This window comes from Bos taurus, chromosome 8 (assembly GCF_002263795.3).
Source record: "Bos taurus isolate L1 Dominette 01449 registration number 42190680 breed Hereford chromosome 8, ARS-UCD2.0, whole genome shotgun sequence".
Taxonomy (NCBI): domain Eukaryota; kingdom Metazoa; phylum Chordata; class Mammalia; order Artiodactyla; family Bovidae; genus Bos; species Bos taurus.
The window spans coordinates 5,328,530-5,356,073 of record NC_037335.1 but is presented as its reverse complement, the minus strand read 5'-3'; the positions used below and the strand labels follow the sequence as shown (position 1 = coordinate 5,356,073).

The 27,544-nt window shown below is 41.9% G+C and overlaps 1 protein-coding gene and 1 long non-coding RNA gene across 2 annotated transcripts in view; one reads left to right on the top strand and one right to left on the bottom strand.

Moving 5' to 3' along the window:
* GALNTL6 (polypeptide N-acetylgalactosaminyltransferase like 6) overlaps positions 1 to 27,544 on the bottom strand; it is a 1,542,469-nt gene that overhangs the window by 126,487 nt on the left and 1,388,438 nt on the right. Inside the window, exon 7 of the mRNA NM_001191298.2 lies at positions 8,853 to 8,970. Within this exon, the coding sequence (NP_001178227.1) occupies positions 8,853 to 8,970 (118 nt within the window). The remainder of the gene's footprint in view (positions 1 to 8,852; positions 8,971 to 27,544) is intronic.
* On the top strand, positions 23,748 to 26,785 carry LOC132346035 (uncharacterized). The gene is made up of 2 exons (XR_009495757.1): positions 23,748 to 23,832; positions 26,553 to 26,785. It is a non-coding gene; the product is annotated as an uncharacterized lncRNA (long non-coding RNA).

Here is a 27,544-nt window from a genome sequence, read left to right as displayed (position 1 = left end):
CCGCCAGGCTCCTCTGTCCATGGGATTCTCCAGACAAGAATACTGGAGTGGGGTGTCATTCCCTTCTCCAGTGGATCTTCCCAACCCAGGGGTCAAACCTGGGTCTCCAACACTGCAGGCCAATTCTTTACCATCTGAATCACCAGGAAAGCCCAATGTACTATGATGGGAAGGTTTAAATTTAGCTAATTTAGTGAGGTTATTTATCAATTTTGATATTCTGAGTACAAATAATTGAAATCCATGTTCTTGAGAAGCTCTGCAATGAGACTAAGCTCTAGACTATACAGTTTCCTGCACTCTAGCAAATTCCAAGTTGATGGCTGTTACCATGTTTGAATAAAAAGCTGAGTGTTCTATACTCAGTGATTAGTCTCTGTTGTGTACATGCAAATCTTATTGAATAGCCATTGCATTTTAAAGACAGTAAAAGATTAAATTTTACATTAAATCATAACAGGAGTTGTTAGCCCCCATATTGGATAAAATTCAGTTGGGAAGAAACTGCATTTCTTTTTTAAAGTAGTTTCAGAGAAATAGAGTAGCCACTTTCGCACAGAGGACATAAAATCTATTTTTTTTCCAGCTAAGAGAAATTAGGCTAATGGTTAGTAGAGCAAGCCTGAATTTTGCTCCTTGCTTTGATATTAACTAAGTAATGGCCTGCCTTTGCAGTTATGAAATAGAAATTATATTTTTACCTTGCATTAGTGTTGAATGGAATAAGAAATTAAATTCAATGACCTTTAAATGCTAAGTCATTACTTTTCCCTGCTAAAGGGCCAAATAACAGTTATTACCGGTATAGGAAGACTGGAATGGCCAGGACTTCGGGACACAGGTAGCTCCATGTGAAGCTTTTAAAAATCAGAAAGGGATGCAAAATAAATGGATGCCATCTATTAAAATCTCAGGCATATTTTAGTCTCTTTGAGCTGATGTGTTTATTTCTGTGTGGCAGTATTAAGAATTCTCTTTGTTATGTTCAGTGTGTTTTCCATCTTCTATTTTTTTCTCTGGGGACATTTTCTTCCTAGTCACAGTCACATAGATCAAAGATTCAAAGAAACCCTCCAGGCTTATTTTAGGACTGTTCCCCGCCCCGCCCCCCCACCCATGTTAGAGACATTACTTTGCCCACAAAGGTCCCTATAGTCAAAGCTATGGTTTTTCCAGTAGTCATGTATGAATGTGAGAGTTGGACCATAAAGAAGGCTGAGTGCCAAATAATTGATGGTTTTGAACTGTGGTGTTGGAGAACACTCTTGGAGTCCCCTGGACAGCCAGAAGATCAAATCAGTCAATCCTAAAGGAAGTCAACCCTAAATATTCATTGGTAGGACTGATGCTAATGCTGAAGCTCCAATACTTTGACCACCTGATGTAAAGAGCTGACTCACTGGGAAAGACCCTGATGCTGGGGAAAATTGAGGGCAAGAGAAGGGAGCAACAGAAGATGAGATGGTTGGATGGCATCACTGACTCAATGGACATGAGTTTAAGCAAACTCAGGGAGATAGTGTTGGACAGAGAAGCCTGCTGTGCTGCAGTTCATGGGGTCACAAAGAGTTGGACACGATTTATCAACTGAACAACAACAACAGAGAGTCTACACAAGATGGGGCCTGAGGGAAGGGAACAGAAGTGACAACCTGCAAACAGGATTGAGAGCTGGTCTGTAGGGCGAGTGTGCAGCATGGAAGGGCCACACGGAAGGGCATGGAGGCTGCCCCCACCCTGCCTCATCACTGTATGACCCTGGCCACTCAGTTACCTGGGTACACCTGTAAGCCCCCTGGACAGAGGGCAGGGAACTGGGGCACCTGTGTGAGGACAAGGACTCAGGGGGAGCGCCTCACCCCAGGCCTGAACCCAGGAGCTGGGTGATTTGCCTCCGTATGGAGACAGCAATGCCCCTGCCCTTGCAACATGAGCTTTCCCTGTCTCTTATGAGACTGAGAGTTTTTGACAGCAAGGTCTGAATCTGCTCAATCAACTTAATGTCTAAACCATCACTCTAGTCGTTCAGTAAACATAGCAAATAGCGTTCATATTAGGTGGACCTACGCTGGATACAGGCTATACTGGATCCACCTGGAATCCTTGGCTCACAGTTGTGTGTGTCTCTCAAAGGCAACTGGGGCTTCCCTGGTGGTCCAGTGGTTAGGACTTGACCTTCCAATGTAGGAGGTGCAGGTTTGATCCCTGGTCAGGAGGCTATGACCCCACAAGCCTCACGGCCAAAAAACCAGAGCATAAACAACAGAAGCAATGTTGTAATAAATTCAGTAAAGACTTTAAAAATGGTCCACATAAAAAAATCTTAAAAAAAGAACCCAAAGGCAGTGCGTTTCTTCCCAAAGGGGATTATGCTAGTTAAAAAAATTATAATTATGCAATTTGATGATGTATCATTTGAATTGATGAAATATTGTTATGGAAAGAGTTGTTGCTCATATCAGAACTAATTTGAGGTGCTTAAAAGATGGAATTGTTTAAAAATTGCTGTCAAATCAGTGTGGGTAAAGTAATACTAAAGAGTCAGGTAAAAATCATAAAAAAATCAGAAGGGTTCTATGACTGCCTGAAGATAGCTTCCAAGTGTCTTTCAGGTTCTCATTTCAGTTTTTTTTAAAAGTCTTTATTGACTTTGTAACAGTATTGCTTCTGTTTTATGTTTTGTTTTTTGGTCACAAGGCATGTGGGATCTTAGCTCTCCAACCAGGGATCAGACCAGTATCCCCTGCGTTGGAAGGTGACATCTTAACCCTGGACCCCCGGGGAAGTCCCTCTCATTTCAGTTTAGAGCAGCCCAAGCTAGGACTCCTGGTGGATGCAAAGTGGATGTGGTTCAGGCATCTCTAGTTTACCCCGACATGAGGACCCAAATGCAGAAGGAACAGCTTTGGCTTCTCTTGCATTAGAAGACTGTGAATAAATGTACCTTTGTATGTTTTACTTTGGAGGAGGTCTTTTTTTGGACTGTGCTGGGTCTTTGCTGCTGCATGGGCTTTTCTCTATTTGTGATGAGCGGAGGCTTCTCATTGAGGTGGCTTCTCTTGCGGAACATAGGCTTTAGGGGGCACGAGCTCAGTAGTTGGGGTTTTCAAGAGCACAGGCTCAGTAGTTGTGGCGCATGGGCTTAATTGCTCCATGGCATGTGGGATCTTCTTGGATCAGGCATCAAACCCACATCCCCTGCACTGGCAGGCGGTTTCCTAACCACTGAGCCATCAGGGACACCCTAGAGGAGATTCTTAACCTAAGTTTTTTGTGCGTTTCTGCTTTATCTGATGTTTATGTTTAATGGGTGAAATACCCATCTCGGTTGTACTTGACCTGAAGGCTCGTACTGGGCTTTCTTGCATGTTTCTGCAGGGTCTAGCTTGCAGGGCACATTGATTCACGATGAAGGGTTCTGATTAATATTTTAGAGGGAATAACCCAAAGTCTCAGGAACAGAGCAAAGTCTGGTTAGTTAAAATCTGCAATAAACAAGGACAGTGATAGGTGGGTGTGTTTCCATCTTTTCTGGGAAGGAAAGGAAAGCACGCCTTTAACTGGTTTGCGGTGTAGCTGGAGACGGGTGAGGCAGACAATTGAGGGGAAGTTTCATGGTTTATGATTTGGCATGCTAATTTGATTTGTGAGGTTCTTAGGAGCAATTGTGAACTTTTAGGAGGGGAAAATAAAGTGACTCAGGGAATTAAATGAGTAAAAACTGGAGATCAGTTGAAAGAGGAGAAAAGAACAGGGAGGGAGGCTGGTGAAGAGGTTCCTGTGTATATTCTGAAGTTATTCCTGTGAATATGGAAATAACATATATTCCAAACAATACTGAGGAATTGGAATCAATTAATTCTCCAGGTGGCAACTGGAGAGCCATTTTTTTTCACATTATCTTTGAATCTCTGGAGCTTAGCCCAGAGTTGGCCCACTGTAATCAGTAAATAAATGCCCACTGAATGAATTAGTGACTGATAAAGGCTGAAAGATTGTGAGAGGTAAGTGGTAATTTCCTTACATATCTGAACCTTAAGCTTTCGCATGGGAAGGACAAGAGCACATAACAGAGGTGGTCACTTGCTGTTGTTGTTCAGTCACTAAATCGTGTACGACTCTGGAGTGGGTTACCATGCCCTCCTCCAAGGAATCTTCCTGACCCAGGGATTAAACCTGCATCTCTTACATCTCCTGAATTAGCAGGTGGGTTCTTTACCACTAATGCCACCTGGGAAGCCCTTTTGTTTCCAAATGCAACTCCAAACTGAGTACCTGGAATACTGCCCTGATGTAAATTAGATGCTCAGTAAAAGCTAGTTGAGTGTCTGACTTAATGGTGCTTTTTCCTCCCTGGCAGCTGGTAATCTAGCAACGTTTGAAAGGCAGCTGGATAATTCTGGGTCATGTGAGAATTCAGATTCATATTAAAAGAGATTGAAGCCTGAGCACAGGGCAGACGGATCATTTCTCTAGAGAGCTCTTTTCCTTGACTGTGTCATGAAATACCACAGCAACGTTTTTGTGGTATGCTGTGCTGGTCTCTGTGTGATGGCATGAAATCTCCTCACCTCGCCAGATGTTAGAAAAAGGAAAGATGTTCAGAGAGACAGAGAACTGAGTTGCCCCCATAGCCAGCATCGTCTGACCCAAAACTCAGCCTTTTAATATAAAGCAGAGGGTTCCCCCCACCTCCACCTCCTGGGTTTTCTCAGTGGCTCAGACAGTAAAGAATCTGCCTGCAATGCAGGAGACCTGGGTTCAATGCCTCGGTCAGTAAGATCCTCTGGAGAAAGGAGTGGCAACCCCCACTCCAGTATTCTTGCCTGGAGAATTCCATGGACAGAGGAGCCGCCATGGACAGAGGTGGGCTACACAGTCCATGTGGTCACAAAGAGTCAGATAAGACTGAGAGACTAACACACACTTTTCTGGACATATTTTCATTCAGCCACAGAATCTTGTCATAAACGTCATAGAAATGATTCTTTGGTTGACGCGCAAAGAGCAAGCAAAGATGCCTGATGACAAATGCAGACCGAAATCTTTTGAATGAGAGTTTCTAAGTTTCAGACTTGAAACAATTTCTTTTTGATGATGTAGAATAGACTGGTGAATTTTCAGTTGTCTGTACATGTTCCCAAGACTGGAGGGCTGACCAGTGAGCATCTAACAGTGCTTCCCTTGGTAAAATTAATCACGATTTATGGACTATTTCTCCAAATACAGATATTTGATTTTTTCTTTGACTTTTTAAAATGTCATTGAGCAGAGCTATTTGTAGACAATTCTTTTGATTTATCTCATATGGAGAATATTCCTCATCTTCCATGCCAATTCCAGCAAAACCTGCTTGAGTGTGTTCCCCTCATGTTCCAAGTACTGATAGAGAGGGACAGCAAGCCCAAGGTCAGCCCACAGTGGCGGGAAGGACAGAGGGATGTGTCTGAAACAGGACCCCATAAGACATAGCTGTTGACAAAGCATCTGGCATTCTCATCAAACAAACTGGGGCAACGTAGTCCTGAACCTCTAGCTCTGTTTCCACGGTTTCTAGACAAAGACAGAAGGGCTGCATTCCAATCATAACCTTCAGAATGACAGATAATGGGAGGAAGAGGAAGTGGGGTAATAAAACCCCAGGTCACCCTGAAAAGAAGCAATATATAGAAGTGATAGCCACGTGAGAGGTTCAAGTTTGTGTTTGTCTTACAAATACCCCTGTGATGTAGAATGCAGATTCCACTCTGCAAACTCTCAGACTTCCCGCAGTGCTTTTATCTACACCCGGTTCTTTATTCAAAGTCAGGTATCTCTTTAACACAGGTTTTCTTTTTCCTTTTTTTTTCTTTTTAAATAATTTTTAAAAAAGCATAGGGACTTCCCTGGTGGTCCAGTGGCTAGGCCTGCATGCTCCCAGTGCAGGGTGCCTGGGTTCAATCCTCGGTCCGGGAATTTATTAACAGATCCCACAGGCCACAACCGAAGGCCTGGCATAGCCAAATAAATAAATAATAATTCAATAAATTAAAAAGATTGAGGTCTAGTTGGTTTACATTGTTTCAAGTGATTCATAGGTTGTGATAAGATACTGAATGTAGTTTCCTGTGTAGATCCTTGCTGTTTATTTTATATAGAGTAGTGTGTGTCTGTTAATCCTGAATTCCAAATGTATCCCTTCCCTGCTTACCACTTTGGTAACTAGTTTGTTTTCTATGTCTGTGAGTCTATTTCTGTTTCATAAATAAGTTCATTTGTAGCTTTTTTTGTTTTTGATTCCACATATAAGTGATACTATACAGTACTTGTCTTTTTTTGTCTGACATTTCATTTAGTATGGTAATCTCTAGTTCCATCCATGTTGCTGCAAATGACATCTTTTTTTGTTCTTTTTCTTCTGGCTGAGTAACGTTCTATTGTATACACGCACCACAGCTCTATCCATTCCTCTGTCGGTGGACACTTAGGTTGTCTTCATGTCAGAGCTATTTTAAATGGTGCTGCTGTGAATACAGGGGTGCATGTGTCTTCTTGAATTATATTTTTGTCCAGATACATGCCCAGTAGTGGGAATGCTGGATCATATAGCAACTCTTATTTTTTTTGTTTTTTAAGGAACCTGTCCATATTGTTTTCCCCAGTGTCTGCAACAATGTATAATCCACCAGCAGTATTAAGAAGGTTCCCTTTTCTCTATACTTTTTCCACTATTTATTATTTGTACAATACAGATTTTTCTTAATAGTATTTTAAACCTAAAGAACTCATGAATTAAGAGAATATAAAAACCAAAAAAACTCTTGAACTGTGAAAAGTAAAAAGCATACTTCGACTTCTGATGATATTGCAAATGTAGCAATGCTGTATTTTCTTTTACTGCTGGAGTCAAACGCAATTTTCTGTTTTTCCAGTGGAAGGAATTATTGTAATTCTTTCCAGCTTTGGACCACATCTGATATCATCAGTATTTTGCCAGAGTCAGCACAGAGTTTGCGGCTATGCTCTTGGGCTATAATGAAGACACGCTCCTCTGTTCAGTGAAAGGAACCATTAGCTAGAGACTAACAGGGTAACTGTGAACTTGGGAATGGTGTTGGCAGATATGACTTGGGTGAACGGACAATTTTATGTTTCTGTATTCTCTGCAATTGAGTCAACCTGAGCATTTTAATCCCTAAGCAACACCAGGTAGTTTATTTAATCTTTACAACTTAAAAGAATTAATGTAAAAATCTTTAAAACTTTCAAGTCTCAGTTTCTTCATCTATAAAATAGAATAGTACCAAGTTCTTAGAGCTGTGGTTTTAAACTATATAATGCATGCAAAGCACTTGGCCTAGCATTTATATATCACATATCATTGAATAAATTGTGTAAATGTACCTATACAGAAGTTTGAGAAAACAGTGCCTAAGGTGTGAAATTAGATGTGTTTCAATAATGGTGAAAAGAAGCACTAATTTAGTAAATAGTGTTCCCAGGTTTATTGCCAGCAATCAGATTAAAAATTCTAGATGTGCTGAAGCCTGCAGTCATGTCTCCTGAGTTTCTCTTTGGGGATATTTATTTTATAACACTTTGGAGACAACATAACATTTCTGTTAACACACTGAATATGGTTATTAAAATTGAATAAAAACCAGTTTTATCAATTTCTTTTATGCATAAATTCAAAAAGTTTAGCTAGACTATTAGGTTTGACTTTTACTGTATTCAGGATACATTTTATTTTAGTAAGAATTGGTTTGACTTTATAATAGAGGTAATTAAGAGCTAATTTATTTATTGAGATTTCAGTATGGTAAATTTTGTGAGAATCACTATCTTCTGTATGAATAATGACAAGGAAAAAGGAAAAAAGAAAACCTTTTGCATAGTTTATTTTGCTTTGATTATCTGATCTTCATATGTTGTAGTAAATGTTGTCATTTACAAATCCTGAAATTTGATATGCTATTATATATTTATGTATCATATATGTGTATATCAGAATATATGCATGCATATATATGTAATAAAGGCTTCCTGGATGGCTCAGTGGGTAAAGAATCTGCCTGCCAATACGGGAGAGCAGGTTTGATTGGAGAAGGGCCTGGCAACCCACACTAGTATTCTTGCCTGGATGATCCCATGAACAGAGGAGCCTGATGGGCTATAGTCCATGAGGTCGCAAAGAGTCAGACCCAACTGAGCGACTGAGAATATATGTAATAAAGGATATAATTTTAGAAGTACTTATGGTCCAAGCAAGTGGAAACGAAACCTGAGTAGTTTCAGATAAAAATAAAAAACTCACTTGTTTTGGAATTCTATAAAGTTTCAGTTATACATATATACATCATTTAACCATTAAATTGCTCAGTCATGTCTGACTCTTTGCGACCCCATGGACTGTGGCCCACCAGGCTCCTCTGTCCGTGCAATTTTTCTGGCAAGAATACTGGAGTGGGTTACCATTTCCTTCTCCAACATATGTGTTTGTTCTAGAACAAACACAAAGGGCAGAAGCTCCAGTAATTCCATTGCTTTCACCTCCTAGCCACTGTCTGTCTGTTCTGGGGGCCTGAGAAGGAGCGCACGGCCAGCGGAGCAGCAGGGGTGCTCACGCGTTGCGTTTCCTGCCTTCAAGTGGGATTCCGGACTTTCTCCTCTGCTTTACTTTGATGGCATGCCTGCGTCTCTCGGAAGCTTCAGGAGGAAGTAGCCTCTCTCAGCCAAAAGCTGAGGTGGGAAAATGACATGTCTGTTTTCGATGTCAATTTACAGCATAGGTCACAAAACGAAATGTCGCCATTCCATTGCAATTGTCAAAAAGAGGCTGACCTAGTGTGGCAAGGGTGCTGATGGCTTACCTTGAAAGAAATTTCATACTGCTCTCCTCCCCAGATCTCCAGACCCGGATCATAGCCACCCAACTCCCAAAACCATTTGCGATCCACGGCAAAGAGACCTCCAGCCATAACGGGAGACCTGTGAAAGGAATAAAACCATCTTTAAAGGGCTCTGAGCATCGGGGACCCGGGCATTTTGCTTGGGGATAAAAACAGCAGACTTTAAGTTTCAGTGGTCACTGCACAGTTTTTCAGTGAGTGCACATGAGTTCTCACGGGGTCTCCAATCGCTCCTGGAACCCCCGTGGGCTTTTAACTTCATAGTTCAGGCTCTCAAGCCACTCACGCCCGGTGGAGCCACACATTAGCTGTGTGTGTTTGTCATCAGAGAGAAGTATAAGATGACTAGTGACTGGTATGTTGGGAAAATCAGTGGTTTTATGGCTTTTCCTCAAAGTGAAAGAGATCTTATAGTATCACACACATAAAAACATAGACAATGCAGTTGTAGACCATAACTTTAATTTAATTTCTCATATGTATTCACCATGCACCTACCATTTCCAGGTTATGTCCATTAACAGACTGCGAGATGGTCAGTTAGAACAAAATAACCAACCAGAACTAGTTATTAGCATGCCGAAGCTGGAGTTTAAACTAAGTCTTTTCACTTTAATGATGTTCTTTTTAAAGTCTACCTTTCTAGGAAATATTCTTTTGATCAAATAATAATTTCAAGTTTTCTGCTCTTGCTAGGATGCATTGCAGTCACATTACTATGTAATGAGGTAATTTATAATCATTGGATTCTGCCCTAAAGTGGTTTTTTTTTTTTTTTGCAATTCAGGAGCAGCTTTTCAGTTTTTCTGTTATTATTATTATTATTTAATGTTTTTGCCACTGTTTTGCAGTGGGAGCATGAAGTCTTAACCATTGGACTGCCAGAGGAGTCTGCTCACGTGTGTGTGTGTGTGTGTGTGTGTGTGTGTTTAATATTTATGTATTTGGCTGTGCCGAGTCTTAGTTGTGGCACATGGGATTTTTTAGGTGTGGCGTGTGGGGTCTTGAGTTGTGACGTGCACACACTTAGCTGTGGCATGTGGGATCTAGTTCCTTGACCAGGGATCAAACTTGGACCCCTGCATTGGGAGCTGGGAGTCTTAGCCACTGGACCACCTGGAAAGTCCCAGCTCTTGGGTTTTTGAATGTTCACTGTGTGCTGGGCTCTTCTGTGAGATTCTTGTCCAGTTCTTTTGATTAATCCTTACTGCAGCCCTAGGAATACCATCCCTGTGTTCTACTGGGAGAAACAGGACGAGGGAGGGAGGGCCCAGCATCCTCTCTGGGCCAGGATGGTGGTGCCGCTGTGGCTGAACCAGGTACTCTGATTCCAAAGCCTTTGAGTTGTTTACTGCAATGCTGTTTCTGTTTCAATGTTTAAAGAGAGTTGATGTTGTTTAGTTGCTAAGTTGTGTCCCAATCTTTGCAATCCCATGGACTGTAGCCCATCAGGTTCCTCTGTCCATGGGATTTCCCAGGCAAGAATACTGCAGTGGGTTGCCATTTCCTTCTCCAGGGGATCTCCCCGACTCAGGGATTGGACCCATATCTCTGAGTCTCCTGCACTGCAGGAGGATTCTTTACCCCGGGTAAAAAGAGACAGCAACACAAATGTGTACATAAAACATCTAAAGAACACTTTATGCAGACCAAGCAAATCTGTAAAAACACACAGTCAATAAAATTTTTGTGACACTTCTGAAGATTTTTTGGAAACAAAGGATATTTATATATATAAGTACAAGACACTAAATACTGGAGGCATGTTTAAAAATGTCTAAGTAAATAAGACACACCAATTTACAGACTCACTGAAGTTGTGCCATTGGTAACTTTCTATGATGCTCTAGAGGGACATAAATGTGAATTTATTTCAGTGTGTTGTATATTTCAGAGACTTTGTATGTTACAATGGTACTTGGCCTAATCACTTTAAGATTTTAAAAAATATGTGTATACTCTCTGTAGATGGAAAGATTACAAGACAGGAAGAGGGATTTATTTCTCCCCTAGGAAAGTGAGCAGGATTGAAATAATAACACAAAGGATCTCATGCATTTCAAAAATTCTGTTTGAAATGGAAGTCTTGGAACCAGATGTGCCTTATTTTCGTGATCTCTCCAGCAGTATATTCTCTTCCCATTTTCCATGCCCTGAATTTCAGAGGGAATCACAGCTGTAGCCGGGACAGACTGGCATGGGACCACATCCTGGGGGCAGTTCCTCAGTGATCGTATTTGGTACATCTGTGTCATCTTTGGTTCCATGGGGCTTGGGCTTAAGCGATTAGAAAGTCTCAATCCTTAATAATAAATTATAAAACATATTGAGAGAGAACCCAGCATGATATATAGTTTGCTTCACTGTTAAAAAAGAGCAATGCGTGCATGCTCAGTTGCTTCAGTCATGTCCGATTCCTTGCGACCATGTGGACTGTAGCCTGCCAGGCTCCTCTGTCCATGGGATTCTCCAGGAAAGAATACTGGAGTGGGTTGTCATGCCCTCCTCCAGGGGATCTTCCCGACTCAGGGACTGAGCGTGCATCTCCTACATCTCCTGCATTGCAGGTGGATTCTTTACTGCTGATCCATTGGGGAAGCCCCAAAAGAGCAATAGTCATAATGGAATTGCACATACCTAATTTGTGAATTCTGGATCTAATGGAGCAGGGACTAATTTAGGTGTGTGGGAAGATGATGCGTCCAAGTGTTGGGGAAATTAGGATATTCAGAATGCAGCTGGGTATATATGGTCTTCGACCAGAGATACGGTCAAAACTGGAAGTGAACTTGGTTAACATCAGTTTAAACAGAGCAAGAAAAATCATTAGAATGTATGAAAATATCCAGTAATATTGAAGGAACATGGCATCGAGCTGTGTTTATTTTGGCCAAAATACACCTGCATTTCAAAAAATTACAAAAAGAAATTGTCAGTTCTACTCAGTCTGGACCACAAATGGAAAGATCTTAAGTCCTACCAGTGTATTCTCATTTGACTGTATGAAACACGAGACCGGAGTGCAACAGAATTTACACTGTGCAGACTACATCTCCCAGCTAGAGTTACTACCATTATAGATATGGAACCAGTCTAGATATTGGGAAGAGAACATCCTAGATTGATATTTTTTATTGTAAGTGATTTGTTGGAGACACAACATCTTGTGTTTCTTGATGAGTTTATAAAAAACTAAACGGGATGTATCTGGTTAGTTTGAGGCATAATAAAATAAATTCATATGGACCCCCTTACCTTCACTGATGTTGTTTCCAAGCCCTAAATTAGCCTCTCCTATCTTGATTAGTGTGAATAATCAGTATGAAACAAGCCTTTTGTTTGTGTCTTTATTCATATTTGTCCATTAATCTTTTGAACAGTGTAACTAAGGCATAGTTGTCATGCAATGAATTGCAAATATTTTAAATGGAAAAGTTGATAGGTTTTGACTTATGGATACCCCTCGGTACCATCATTACACTTAGGAAAAAGTAACACATCTATCATGCCTCCAGAGTTTCCTCATTGTATCCCTCCCTCCCTCCTGACCCTCTTCTCATCCCTTTCCTCTAGGACGTAACTGATTTCTGCCTCTGTAGATGAGTTTGAATTGTCTAGAATTTTATATAAATGAAATCATACAGTATGTACTCTTTTTGGGAGTGTCTGACTCCTCTCATTCATGTCTTTATTCTGAGACTCACTCTTGTTGTAATGTCTGTTAATGGTTTCTTCCTTTTTGGTTGCTGAGTAGTATTCCATTTGCATGGATATACTGTAGTTTGATTATCTATTTGCCCACTGATGAACGTTTGGGCTTTTTTCAGCTTGGGGCTATTACAAATAAAGCTTCTATGAGTTTTGTGTGCTAATCTTTGTGTGGATATATGCTTTCATTTCTCTTGAGAAAAAGCCTGGGAGTGGAATGACTAAATCATGTGGTAGGTATGGGTTTAACCTTTTAAGAAATTGTGAAACTCTTTCCCAGAGTGCTTGTAACTTTATATTCAAATACCAGCTGTATTTGACTTCCAACTGCTACATATCCTCATATACTTGACATGGGCAGTTTGAAGTTTAGTCACTATAACAGGGGCATGCTGCTGCTGCTAAGTCGCTTCAGTCGTGTCCGACTCTGTGCAGCCCCATGGACTGCAGCCTACCAGGCTTCTCCGTCCGTGGGATTCTCCAGGCAAGAACACTGGAGTGGGTTGCCATTTCCTTCTCCATAACAGGGGCATGGTGGTATCTTATTGTGGTTTTGTTTTGCATTTCCACAATGATTAATGGTGCTGAGAAAATTATGTTATTCCTTTATTTTGCCTAGTCAGTCTGGCTAGAAGCTTATTGATCTGCTTAAAGAATTAACTTTTGGTTTCATTGATTTTTCTCTATTGTTTTCAGTTTTATATTTCATTGATTTCTCCATGGTCTTCATTAGTTTAATTATTCTACTGACTTTGTACTTTATTTTCTCTTCTTTTTCTAGTTACTTAGGGTGAAAGCTGATATTATTGATCTGAAATTTTTTTTCTAATAAAGCTATTTAGTACTATAAGTCTCCCTTAAATACTGCTTTAGAAGAATTCTACAAAAAAATGATATGCAGTGTTCCCATTTTCATCATGTTCAAATACTCCATACTTTCTCTTTTGTTTTCTTTCTGTGACCTATGGGTTATATAAATGTATGTAATTTATTTTCCAACTATTTGGGATTCTTTTTGAAGGTCTTTCTGTTATTGATTTACATGTAATTCCATTGTGGTTAGGGAACACACTTTGAAAGACTTGAATCCTTTTAAATTTATTGGGGTTTTTTAATGGCTCAGAATGTGATCTATACGAATGCATTCTGTTGCCATTGAATGGAGTGGTTTATAAATATTTATTAGGTAAGCCTGGTTGATAGTGTTGTTCAAGTCTTCCATATTCTTATTGATTTTTCTGCCTCCTTGTTGTATCAATTACTGAGAGGGATATTGAAATCTATGCCTATAATTCTGGATTTGTTTATCTCTTCCTCTGTTCTATCAAGTTTTTGCTTCATGCATTTTGTAGCTCTATTAATAAGTGCATATATATGTGTAGGAATTTCATGTGCTCTTGATGAAGTGACCTCATTCTCATTACAAAATGACTCATCACCTCTGGTAATATTCTTTACTCAGGCATTGATCTTGCTTGGGTATTAGTATAGCCATTTCAGCTTTCTTTAGATTTATACTCTCAGAACACTAATATTTATACCTGTTAGGCCTTTTTACTTTACTTTTTAAACTATTTGTGTCTATATTTAAAGTGGTTTTCTTGTTGGCAGTTTATACTTGAATCTTGCTGTTAAAAGTCCCTGCTTTTTCATTGGGATGCTGAGATCACTTACTTTTAATATGATTATTCATGTGATTAGGTTTAAAACTATTATCTTCTTTGCTTTCTGTATGTCCCATCTGTTGTTTCCTTTTCCTTCTTTCCCTATCTTTATGGTTAATTGAATATTTTTCATGATTGCATTTGGTGCTTCTCTGCCTGCGTAATAAATTTTTCTTTGAGATACAGAACTTTTTGGGTGCTGGATATTTTGAACGTTTTTGAGCTTTGTTCCAGGATGCAATTGGAGGTAGTTTGACCCTTTTGCGAGCCTTAAGCAAGGCATTATCTACAAATTATTCACACCCTTAAGGCAAGACCCTGTGTGTGCTTCAATCAATGTCCTGAGATCATCGGGTTGTTCAATCTGATGGGAACAGACTCTCTTCTCCGCCTTGGATGCCTTCTGGCCACTGTTACTTCTAATTCTTTCTAGTGGTTCTTTTGCATTTGTGGGCAGTTTCTTCTCATGCACAGGCTCTTGTCAGTCCTCTGCGGAGGACTCAGGGGGTACCCTTGGGAGCTTCTGCCCTTGAAATGTCAGCTGCGCTCTTCTCCCCAGACTCTTGGCTCCACATTGACTTAGGCTGGCCTCACCGGCTCCCCTCCTTACACCGCAACCTGGAGACTCTCTCAAGTAAGTAAGCTGGGGATGAGTCCAGGTTTCACCTAATTGTTTCTCGTCTTTCAGGAATCAGTGTCCTTCATTCCCAGACGTTTGGTATCTTGAAAACCACTGTTTCATGTGTGTTCATTTCTTGTTTTTTCAGATGACAGGGTAAATCTGGGCTGTATTACTCCAACTTGTTCAGAAATGAAAGTCTGAAAATCTACCCATTAATCTTTGTTTTAGAATATTTTAAAATATGTATTTTTAGTAGATGATATCTTTGCGTGTTTACAAAGAATTTTGCTCCTACTTCTGTCCCCACCATAAGTTTTCCTTATGTATCTTTTCAGAGATATTTCATAGTCATATAAGCAAATATAAATCTATCTTATTTTTCTTCCTACTCTATGAAAATGGTTGTATGCTACATCCAGTGGTCTTTACCTAATTCTTTTTAAAACTCCCTAACATATTTTTTTATGTCTATTTTTATTTATTTATTTGGCTGTTCTCTTAGTTGTGGCATGCCAGCCTTTAGTTGTGGCGTGTGGGATCTATTTCCTTGACCAGGGATTGAACCCAGGTCCCCTGCATTGAGAGCCTGGAGTCTTAGCCACTGGACCACCAGGGAAGTCCCGTCCTAACGTATTTTAATGGTCATGTCATATTGAAAAGAGCTTTCTTGTTTTATTTTCCTAACATTTGCTCATTATTCCATTATGCACAAAGTTGTGTATCTATGTATATAGTGAACATGTAGATTATTTTCACTCTTTTCCTATTTCAGAACTTCCGCAATGAATAATGTACATATATCATTTCCACGTGTGGGAGTAACTCTTTAGGAGAAATGCCTAGAATTTTATATCCTGGTTTGTTATAAAGAGTAAAACTGTAGAAACTGATTGACTTTTCCACTTCTGGAAGCTAAAGTTTCATTGTGAATTGTGTCCTAACCTGACACTTTAGTTCAAGTTTCACACCAGTCCAAATGCAATGATTTAGGGTCTGATAAAATTAGAGAAGAGTCAGATAAAAGCGGCAATTCTGCCGAGAAATTACAGATCTATCATAAAATATTAGTATCTGTCAGTCTACTGGTCGATTTCGCCAAGGAAACGTCATTCTTGTGATAATACTTGGAGAGGAATTGTTGAAAAGCTTTCCAGGGTAATTCGTTTTTCAAAAAGGAAAGAAAGAGGAATAAAGGATGGATTTGAGGCTGGAAAAGGCTCCGTGCTGGGAAGGAGAATAGTAATAAGAGGAGGAGGGAGGCCATTGCTGCTGGCACCAGAGCATCCAGGGGTGCAGGGCATGCAGCATGGGTGCTCAGAATTCCCGCTGGTCCATGAAATGGGCAATGCCAGTGCAGCACGGATTATCCCTAAATTAGTCTATAATTGTTCTTCCACCTGGATGGCCACCACCCTCTCACTTCAAGCACAGAGTGAGCCAGGGCACCAGCCCCAGTGTTTCTTGTGGTTTGGCAGGAAGAATCTGCTCAAAAGCTCATAGAAGCTTGTCCTTCTAATTCTTGTCCTTCCCTGCTTGAGATCACAGATGATGCCCAGGGAGGAAGGGAGAGGGGAGAAGGTAGACCCCTGCAGAGCTGTCATCCCGGGGTGAGGGAGTCCCCACCCTGTGCTGTGAAAGTGCCACTGGGGTATACAGGGAAGATACCTACTCCCCACCTCCGCGCCGCCCCCCCCCCCCCCCCCCCCCGCCAAAAAAAAAACAAAAACACACCGTTCTTGGCTTTAACAAACTCTCCTGTGTGGAATTCCCAGAACTGCTGGATTCAAAACCAGGTGGCTTGCCAGCAAGGTTCTTGGTTGCCACCCCAGTGGGTTGGTAGCCATGGTCACAAGGACAAGTCTGTTGGTTTGGCCTCATTGGGTTCTGGAATGTTTGTCTTCCTGGAGAAGAAGGGACTGCCATTGTAAGAGAGACTGAACTTCCTGCTGCTTTTGTGCAGGGAACTCAGAGCTGGATTCTGGGTGGGTTGAAATCCATACCTTATCACACAGATAGGAGTTAACTCTTGTGCAAAGTTTTTCAGTGATATCAAGAGAAGGATAGCTTTTGTTCCCCATAGATTAAAAAAGATTTCATTGTAGCATTGTTTTCTCATCAGAGAAAATGGAGAAGGGCTGTTGATATTTTTAACTTATTCTTCTACTTTCTCCGTGGCTTAGACTTCCCTGCTGGCTCAGACAGCAATGCAGGAGACCTGGGTTCGGTCCCTGGGTTGGGAAGATCCACTGGAGAAGGAAATGGCAACCCACTCCAGTATTCTTGCCTGGAAAATCCCATGGACAGAGGAGCCTGGTAGGCTACAGTCCATGGGGTTGCAAAAGAGTCGGACACGACTGAGCGACTTCACTTTCTTCTACTTTCTATTTTCCATTTTAAATACATACTAATCACTTCATGGAAAATAGATGGGGAAACAGTGGAAACAGTGTCAGACTTTATTTTTCTGGGCTCCAAAATCACTGCAGATGGTGACTGCAGCCATGAAATTAAAAGACGCTTACTTCTTGGAAGGAAAGTTATGACCAACCTAGATAGCATATTTAAAAGCAGAGACGTTACTTTGCCAACAAAGGTCCATCTAGTCGAGGCTATGGTTTTTCCTGTGGTCATGTATGGATGTGAGAGTTGGACTGTGAAGAAAGCTGAGCGCCAAAGAATTGATGCTTTTGAACTGTGGTGCTGGAGAAGACTCTTGAGAGTCCCTTGGACTGCAAGGAGATCCAACCAGTCCATTCTAAAGGAGATCAGCTCTGGGATTTCTTTGGAAGGAATGATGCTAAAGCTGAAACTCCAGTACTTTGGCCACCTCATGCGAAGAGTTGACTCATGGGAAAAGACCCCATGCTGGGAGGGATTGGGGGCAGGAGGAGAAGGGGCCGACAGAGGATGAGATGGCTCGATGGCATCACTGACTCGATGGACATGAGTCTGAGTGAACTCCGGGAGTTGGTGATGGACAGGGAGGCCTGGCGTGCTGCAATTCATGGAGTCACAAAGAGATGGACACGACTGAGCGACTGATCTATCTGAATTGCCCAAAACCCTTCCCACTGGCCTCGTGTCCTGCGATTTCTAATTTATTTATCTTCATACTCCTTGATTTCTTCCAAAATACCGTTATTGATTTTGTTTCCCTGGGAATGTTAGCACACTGTAGACATGTTTTACTGGGACTGTGTGTCCATGTAACTTTTAACATATTAATTTACTTTATGAGTATTGAACAGGTAATGTCACAAAGCAGGTTTTGGTTTTGCCATTAGGAAGCAACTGTTATCCTTGGGTTGACTTTTAAAATGAATATAACCATGAAGCAACATATTCCTAGAGAAGATTCTTTATTCTTCAGGCCATAGAAATGTGACTTTGCTGAATACCTAATGGAAATCAGTTTTCCATTTTATATGATCGCTATTGAACCAGGTAATGAATATGCTTTCCTTTTTAACTTACAGTAGACTAGTTTACTTTTCCACATCAGTTTTTATTTCCAAACTTTACTGACTTTAAGTTCATGGGGCAATAATGTAAAAATGTCCTAGAAACATTCTTATTTGGTACCAGTGAAAAATTCCTTATGTTCTCATTTGCAAATGCATTTTTCAAAGTGTGTTTTTGGTTGTTTTTGCTGAACTAGAAGGTGTATCCTTTTTTTTTTTTTTTCATTTTGGTCTTACCCTGCTTCACATGGGATCATTGTTCCTGGACCAAGGATCAAACCTATGCCCCCTGCAGTGGAAACAGGGAGTCTTAACCATTGGACCACCAGGGAAGCTCTGGGATGTGGTTCCTAATTTTAGTAACCTAACCCCATGATTCCCACAGAATTCTAAGAAGTTGCTAGTCTTCCTAATATTCTTTATTTAATACATGGACTCTTTCCTCACATGAGAACAAAAATGGCATTTTAATAAAAAAATCTCTAGAGTATTTTTGTCTACCTACTCTCACTTTCAGAAAGTGTTATTTCACATTTTAATACATCTTGTTCATTCTTTAGGAGTCAGAAGACTAAAAAAAATATCCTACTGAAAGATAAATACACATAAAAATTTATTTTTAAAATGGACAATTAAAACCTAGGTCCAAGAACCCAAAGGAAACCTTCAATTTGGTCTCTTAGAGATCTGGTTCTCAATTTCCTTTCACTTTAGTGGTGTCAGTGAGAATTCTGAATGCGTGGATTGGAATGTGAATTTGATCAGAAATGAATGGCATGATTTCCCTCAGGAATCCATCAAGCCAAGTCAATCAACATCGAGACAAACCACATAATTTTCAGTTAGGTAATGAGGAATTTTTAGTTGGTGCATGCCTCAGAACAGTTACAGCTAAAATATAATTATTTTCAACTAGGATTCAAATTGAGTAAAATGATACTGCAGATTCAAACATAGTATCTTTTCTAAGAGGTTTTTTCTTTTAAGTATTAGATCATTGGTTACATTAGAATTTTGGAAAGAGTGGCTAAAAAGCTCCTGATATATTCAATTGTCTCATTTATCTCTTTTTTGCCATTTTATTTTATTTTAAATTTTCATTTTATTGGAGTATAATTGCTTTACAGTGTTGTGTTAGTTTCTGATGTACAATGAAATGAATCAGCTATATGTATACATACAGCCCTTCTCTCTTGTGTCTCCCTTCCAGCCATCCCCGCTCCCCCTCTAGGTAATCACAGAGCACCCCATGAACTTACTGAGTACCTGCCATGAATCAGACACAATAGAGAGCACGTTTCCTCACTGCAGCCTTCATATAACAATACAACTCTACAGCATGGGAGCGATGGACCACAATTCAGCGGGAGATTCCAATACCTCACTTTACAGATTAGGAGGCTGAGACCCAGAGCTATCAAGTGATATATCTAAGGTCAAACAGGTCCTGGGGAAAAATAACCTGCATGTGTGTGATAAGGTGCAAGTCATTTTACTTTTCAGTGTTATTATCAATTCCCTAGCTCATTCTTTGATTTTTCTAACCTTTCAGCAATTAGAATAAGTGCTAGTGGTAAAGAACCTATCTGCTAATATAGGAGATGTGGGTTCAGTCCCTGAGTGGGGAAGATCCCCTAGAGAAGGAAACAGGAAATCACTCCAGTATTTTCGCCTGGAGAACTCCATGGACAGAGGAGCCTGATGGGCTCCAGCCCATTGGGTTGCGCAGAGGTGACGTGACTGAAGCGACTTAGCATGCACGCATGCAGGCATGTTGCAATGCTACTTTTGCTATTCGGCCCACCCTCTCCTGCCCTCCCTGTGTTCACGTGTCTGTCCTCTCTGTCTGGGCCTCCACTGCTGCTCTGCAAGCAGGTTCATCAGTACCATCTTTCTAGATTCCATACATAGGCATTCAGTCCAGTCCAGTTCAGTCGCTCAGTCGTGTCTGACTCTTTGCGACCCCATGAATCGCAGCACGCCAGGCCTCCCTGTCCATCACCATCTCCTGGAGTTCACTCAAACTCACGTCCATCAAGTCGGTGATGCCATCCAGCCATCTCATCCTCTGTCGTCCCCTGCTCCTCCTGCCCCCAATCCCTCCCAGCATCAGAGTCTTTTCCAATGAGTCAACTCTTCGCATGAGGTGGCCAAAGTACTGGAGTTTCAGCTTTAGCATCATTCCTTCCAAAGAAATCCCAGGGCTGATCTCCTTCAGAATGGACTGGTTGGATCTCCTTGACTCTCAAGAGTCTTCTCCAACACCACAGTTCAAAAGCATCAATTCTTTGGTGCTCAGCCTTCTTCACAGTCCAACTCTCACATCCATACATGACCACAGGAAAAACCATAGCCTTGACTAGAGGGACCTTTGTTGGCAAAGTAATGTCTCTGCTTTTGAATATGCTATCTAGGTTGGTCATAACTTTCCTTCCAAGGAGTAAGTGTCTTTTAATTTCATGGCTGCAGTCACCATCTGCAGTGATTTCGGAGCCCCCCAAAATAAAGTCTGACACAGCTTCCACTGTTTCTCCATCTATTTCCCATGAAGTGATGGGACCGGCTGCCATGATATTTGTTTTCTGAATGTTGAGCTTTAACCCAACTTTTTCCCTCTCCACTTTCACTTTCATCAAGAGGCTTTTGAGTTCCTCTTCACTTTCTGCCATAAGGGTGGTGTCATCTGCATATCTGAGGTTATTGATATTTCTCCCAGCAATCTTCATTCCAGCTTGTGCTTCTTCCAGTCCAGCGTTTCTCATGATGTAGTCTGCATATAAGTTAAATAAGCAGGGTGACAATATAGAGCCTTGACATACTCCTTTTCCTATTTGGAACCAGTCTGTTGTTCCATGTCCAGTTCTAACTGTTGCTTCCTGACCTGCATACAGATTTCTCAAGAGGCAGGTCAGGTGGTCTGGTATTGCCATCTCTTTCAGAATTTTCCACAGTTTATTGTGATCCACACAGTCAAAGGCTTTGGCATAGTCAATAAAGCAGAAATAGATGTTTTTTCTGGAACTCTCTTGCTTTTTTGATGATCCAGCAGATGTTGGGAATTTGATCTCTGGTTCCTCTGCCTTTTCTAAAACCAGCTTGAACATCTGGAAGTTCACGGTTCACATATTGCTGAAGCCTGGCTTGGATAATTTTGAGCATTACTTTACTAGCATGTGAGAACCCCATGAATAGTATTGGGTCATACAGTAGTTTAATTCCTTGTTTTTTAAGGAATCTCCATACTGTTTCCCATAGTGGCTATATCAATTTGCAGAGAGTCCCTTGGACTGCAAGGAGATCCAACCAGTCCATTCTGAAGGAGATCAGCCCTGGGATTTCTTTGGCAGGAATGATGCTAACGCTGAAACTCCAGTACTTTGGCCACCTCATGTGAAGAGTTGACTCATTGGAAAAGACTCTGATGATGGGAGGGATTGGGGGCAGGAGGAGCAGGGGACGACAGAGGATGAGATGGCTAGATCACATCACCGACACAATGAACAAGGGTTTTGGTGGCCTCCAGGAGTTGGTGATGGACAGGGAGGCCTGGCGTACTGCGGTTCATGGGTTCACAACGAGTCGGACATGACTGAGCGACTGAACTGAACTGAACTGAACAGTGCAAGAGGGTTCCCTTTTCTCCACATCCTCTCCAGCATTTATTTTGACATGAATTCCCCACAGATCCCTGACAGTGTTGCTGAGGGCTCCTCACGTCAGTCCCTGGTCTCCCATTTGTTTTGGTCTGTCAGGCTCCATTCTCCTGTGCATACTGCGTGGCCCTTGGAATGATCTTTCCTCATTGCCAGCCCAGGCTCTGATCCCTCCCATCAAAACCAACACCACAAGGAACCCAGTTAATGATGTGAAATGGCAAAGCAAATCATTTATTTCAGTAGTCACAGAGACTGTTCACAACTAACAAGCCCATGTGCAGCCTGGGGAGCCATTCTTCCTAGATACAAATAGGACTTCTCGTTCCAGAGATAAATGCTAGTTGTTAAAATTCAGGCATGGATGAAACTGCAGGAAAGCTTGTTTTATGCTTCATTTATTTAATAAACATTTGATAGTTTCTGCTTACGAAAACATTACCCCTTCATCTTAGTAAGGACTGAAATAATGCTTTTTCCCTTCAGCTTTGACTGCAATGCAAAGGCAATTTTGGTCTCATTTCCTAGTATTTTATATTAAGTTAGAATGGGCTGTAAGTGGCATGGATTTTTAATACCTCTTATCAAAACTTTGGGCTTCCCTTGTGGCTCAGTGGTAAAGAACTTGCCTGCCAATGAAGGAGATGTGGAGGATTCGGAAGATCCCCTGGAGGAGGCAACCCACTCCAGTATTCTTGCCTGGAGAATCCCATGGACAGAGGAGCCTGGCGGGCTACAGTCCATGGGGTAGCAAAAGAGTTGGACATGACTTAGCGAATAAGCAAAACAACAAATCAAAACTTTAATAAATTTATACCATATATCCACCACATGCTTGATGCTCTTAATTCCTTAAAAACAGAGCAGAGCACAAGAAAACAGGGACTGAGATAAAGAGGTATTAAGCAAAAAGGCTGTAGGTATAACTTATACAAATATCTTCATAAAAGCATCACCTTCTTTTCCCCTCTGGGTCAGCCCATCCACAGAGAAGTTTCATCTAAGTTTCATTGCGTGGCAGGGGGAAGAACACCCTCTCTGCCCTGCATCTGGTTCCACCTCTGGTTCTCATTCGAGAGCAGTTTTCACACATGTGCACAAGTTCTTAGCCCCTCTTCTCATTGAGAAGTGGGTCTACATCTCTGTCCTTGAACTTGGATGGGGTTACGACAGGCCTGACCCACAGAGCCTGACAGAGTGATGCCTCGTGGCTCCCGAGTTGGTTCACAGGAGACCCCACAGCTTCCATCTTGCTGGAGTGCTTGATGTCAGAGCTCTGAGCTTCCCTGTGAGCACTCAGTCCCCAGGCCAGGAGGGGCAAAGGTCCCGTAGAGAAGCCACATGGAGGGGCCTTAATGCTCTTTTCCTTTGATCTCTTTCCTAACCTGTCAGGTGTTTTTAAAGAATCTTATTGTTGTTTATTTGCAAAGTCATATCTGACTCTTTGTGACCCCATGGACTGTGGCCCACCAGGCTCCTATGTGCATAGAATTCTCCTGGCAGGAATACTGGAGTGGTTGCTATTTCCTTCTTCAGAGGATCTTCCCAACCTGGGGATCAAATCCATGTCTCCTGCATTGACAGGTGGGTTCTTTACCACTGAACCACCAGGGAAGCCCCCCTTCTAATACCATCTCCTCATATTATCGCAGCGGAGGTTAGGATTTCAACATATGCATTTTTGAGGGGACAAAAGCATTCAGTCCCTAACAGATGTTGATTTTCCATGGACTTCTTTTTTTTATCAGCTGCCTAACAGATGACCAAGGAATAAGTTGAAGAACCTACTTCTTGGGGTTAAACGCAAAAACGATGACTGAGCACAAGTCCAAGGTACTGGATCTGGGATGCGAAAGTGAGGAGTCACCTTCCGTCCTTGTGGTGCCCAGGGAGAGCGGGGAAGACAGACGCGGCATCAACACAGCGTGGTGTGAGACGTGGCCGAGGGGTGTTCACACTCTGTGGTATCACTAGAGGGGTTATGTGTCTTATCCTGGGTATGGCAGTGAGGTGGTTGGGGAGAGAGGGAAGGAGCAGGTGTCAGGCAGAGGAAATCGAGCTGACAAAGCCTGAAGACAGAGAGAGCATGGTGTGTCCTCATTGGGGTTTGCAGGGTGTGGTGTGTGCGCTGTGTTGAAGTATATGCATTGGAAACTTGGATAAAGCTGGGCAGTCAGGTACAAGGATTATAGAGGATGGGACCACAGACCCTGGCAGGAGGACAAGGTGTTGGGGTGTTGGGGGTCTTGTGAACCATTTCATAGAGCATGAGTGTGATATGGAGATTTTAGTTTTTTCTCTGTTGGGCCATGGAAATTGATGAAAGCTGTAGTTTTTCTCTAAATAAATGCTTGTTCACTCCAACTTCTGCATCAAGATTCAAGTGAATTGGAGGTGTTCTTGGAAGATCCAGCCAAGATTTATGACTCCCAGCTGAATTTTCTGAGTCTTGGTGAGACTGGGCACCACCAAAGAATCTTAACATGGAGGATAATGCATCCAGATTTTTGCATCGGTGACTCTGATGGCAGTGTAGAGGGGGTTTGAGGGTGACAGATCTGAAATGGAGAACCCACCTGGTGGGGAGGGGCAACAGCTGTCCAGGCACGAGGTGATGCCTTCATTGAGCTGATGCTGTGGAAATGGCGATGGCTGGCTGGATACTTAACAGGTTAAACCGGCAGGACTTAGTGTTTGAAAGACGTGGGGACTGGGGGTAGGATGAGTAAGCCACCCATTATCGAATAAAAGAGGAAGTATAGGTTGAGCAAGAAGATAAAAGACAGAGTGAGCATTACAGTTTGGGGTCAGAAAGTAAGATCTTACATAAGAGTTATGCACCATTCCTTGACTACTTAACTCTGAAAGCAACCTGGGAAACGAGTTCTAAGTGTTTATCCTAGCTACTTTTTGGCAGGATCTGTGCCGTGCTGTGCTTAGTCACTCAGTCTTATCTGACTCTTTGAGCCCTCCAGGCTCCTCTGTCCACAGTACTCTCCAGGTAAGAATAATGGAGTGGGTTGCCTTGTAGGTGGATTCTTTACCAGCTGAGCTGCCAGGGAAGCCCTTGACAGAATCTTCTGAGGCCAGACGTGAGCTTGTTACACTATTGCTTCACTTACTTTTTTTGGTTTTTTGGTTGCAAGGCATGTAGGATCTCAGCTCCCCTACCAGGGATCAGACCTACACTCCCTGCATCGGAAGGTGAAGTCATGACCACCAGACTGCCAGGGAAGTCCCTGCTATTTGTTCTTGGAGAATGGCTTATTTATGGATATTTCTGCCTTTTTCTTTCTTTAAGGTGTTATTCCACCGAATCAATCCTTGTATCATAAGACAGAAGATATTTATCTTGAAGTTCATGTGCTTATATAGAAATTATCCTTAAAATGGATAATGCTTAAAATAATTGAGATGAACAGAAGGCAATTAGAATAAACTTTTACCAAGTTGTACTAATAGAGAGGAATGTCAGTTGAAATTTATTAAAAATCGAAAGTCTAGGATATTGTTTTCATTCATATTCTAAAAATTATCTGAAGGACAAAAATTATTTTTTCCCCAGTATCACATAATTGCTTCCTATTTCTTTTATGCCAATTAGCATGGAGGATACAGGCCATCCAGATTCTACTTAATTCCCCATGAACACTACTGACAAAAATCAGTGTCTTTTGACAGAAACAAATCCCAGAATATCTCTTCATCCTCTTGTTTAAAAAATTCTGAACTTTATCAGCTGTTCCTAGACTGCCCTTGCTTTGATGGGCAGTTTTGAGCATCACTTTCAATGTTTTTTTATTTTTTTATTGGCCTATAGTTAATTTACAATGTTGTGTTAGTTTCAGGTGTACTGCAAAGTGATTCCTTCTCCAATGGCAACCCACTCCAGTGTTCTTGCCTGGAGAATCCCAGGGACGGCAGAGCATGGTGGGCTGCTGTCTATGGGGTCACACAGAGTCAGACACGACTGAAGCGACTTAGCAGCAGCAGCAACAGCAAAGTGATTCAGTTATACGTATCCACATATCTACTCATTTTTAGATTCTTTACAGAGTATTGAGTAGGGTTTGGGATGGACATGTACATACTGCTATATTTAAAATGGATAACCAACAAGGACCTTCTGTAGAGCACAGGGAACTCTGCTCAGTGCTATATAGCAGCCTGGATGGGAGGGGACTTTGGGAGAGAATGGATACATGTATATGTGTGGCTGAGTGCCCTTTGCTGTTCAGTTGAAACAATCACAACATTGTTAATTGGCCATACTCCAATACAAAATAAAAAGTTTAAAAAAAAATTCAGGATGCTAATAATAAAAAAACTCTTGTGAGAACAGGTGTACAGTAAGTCCCCTATATGAATGACTTCCATTCTGAGAGTGTGTTCATAGGTCCAGTGTGTTCGTAAGTTCCACGAAGTTAGCTGAGGTGCTCAACTAACACACCTGACTATGTAGTACGTAGCACTGTTCTAAGTTTATAATACTTTTCACACAAATAATACATAGCAGACAAATACTACAAATAGAACATTTTTTACTCTTACAGTACCTTGAAAAGTACAGTGATCCAGCACAGCAGCTGACACACGGGGGCACGTTCCCCGCTTTGAAAGTTCGCAACTCGAAGGTTCGTATGGAAGGGACTTGCTGTTCATGGAAACCAGCAGAAGCTCTCTGCAAACAGGGTCCGCTGTCACAGGGTGCTGGCAGTTTGTGGGGACGGAGAGTGGGAAAGATACTCACAGCTCAGAGAGCTCTCCTAAGACATAGAGTTTTGTATTTCTGTGTGTGCTGTGTGCTAAGTTGCTTCAGTCGTGTCTGACTCCTTGTGACCCCATGGCTTGTAGCCTGCCAGGCTCCTCTGTCCGTGGGGATTCTCCAGGCAAGAATACTGGAGTGGGTTGCCATGACCTCCTCCAGGAGATCTTTCCATCCCAGGGATTGAACCTGTGTCCCTTATGTCTCTTGCATTGGCAGGTGGGTTCTTTACCACTAGTACCACCTGGGAAGCCCTTTGTGTTTCTGCTGCTGCTGCTAAGTCACTTCAGTCGTGTCTGACTCTGCGACCCCATAGACGGCAGCCCACCAGGCTCCCCCGTCCTTGGGATTCTCCAGGCAAGAACACTGAAGTGGGTGGTCATTTCCTTCTCCAATGCATGAAAGTGAAAAGTGAAAGTGAAGTCACTCAGTCGTGTCCGACTCTTCATGACCCCATGGACTGCAGCCCACCAGGCTCCTCCGTCCATGGGATTTTCCAGGCAAGAGTACTGGAGTGGGTTGCCATTGCCTTCTCCGTTGTGTTTCTACTTAACATCAAAAGCTGGATCTGGTGAATTCTGTTAAGTTGACATTTCTTTTTGGGGGGAGCGCTTTTCAGAGACAACTGTCATGCCCTTTGAGGTAGTCACCATCACCTGATTCCTGGAACGGACCCCTCTGGTCTGACCTTGACTCTCACTGACAGCTCAGGTGGGACCGACAGGGCTCCTCCCTTCCTCTCACATGACCCGAGGCCTCATCTAAGCCCCAACACCAGTG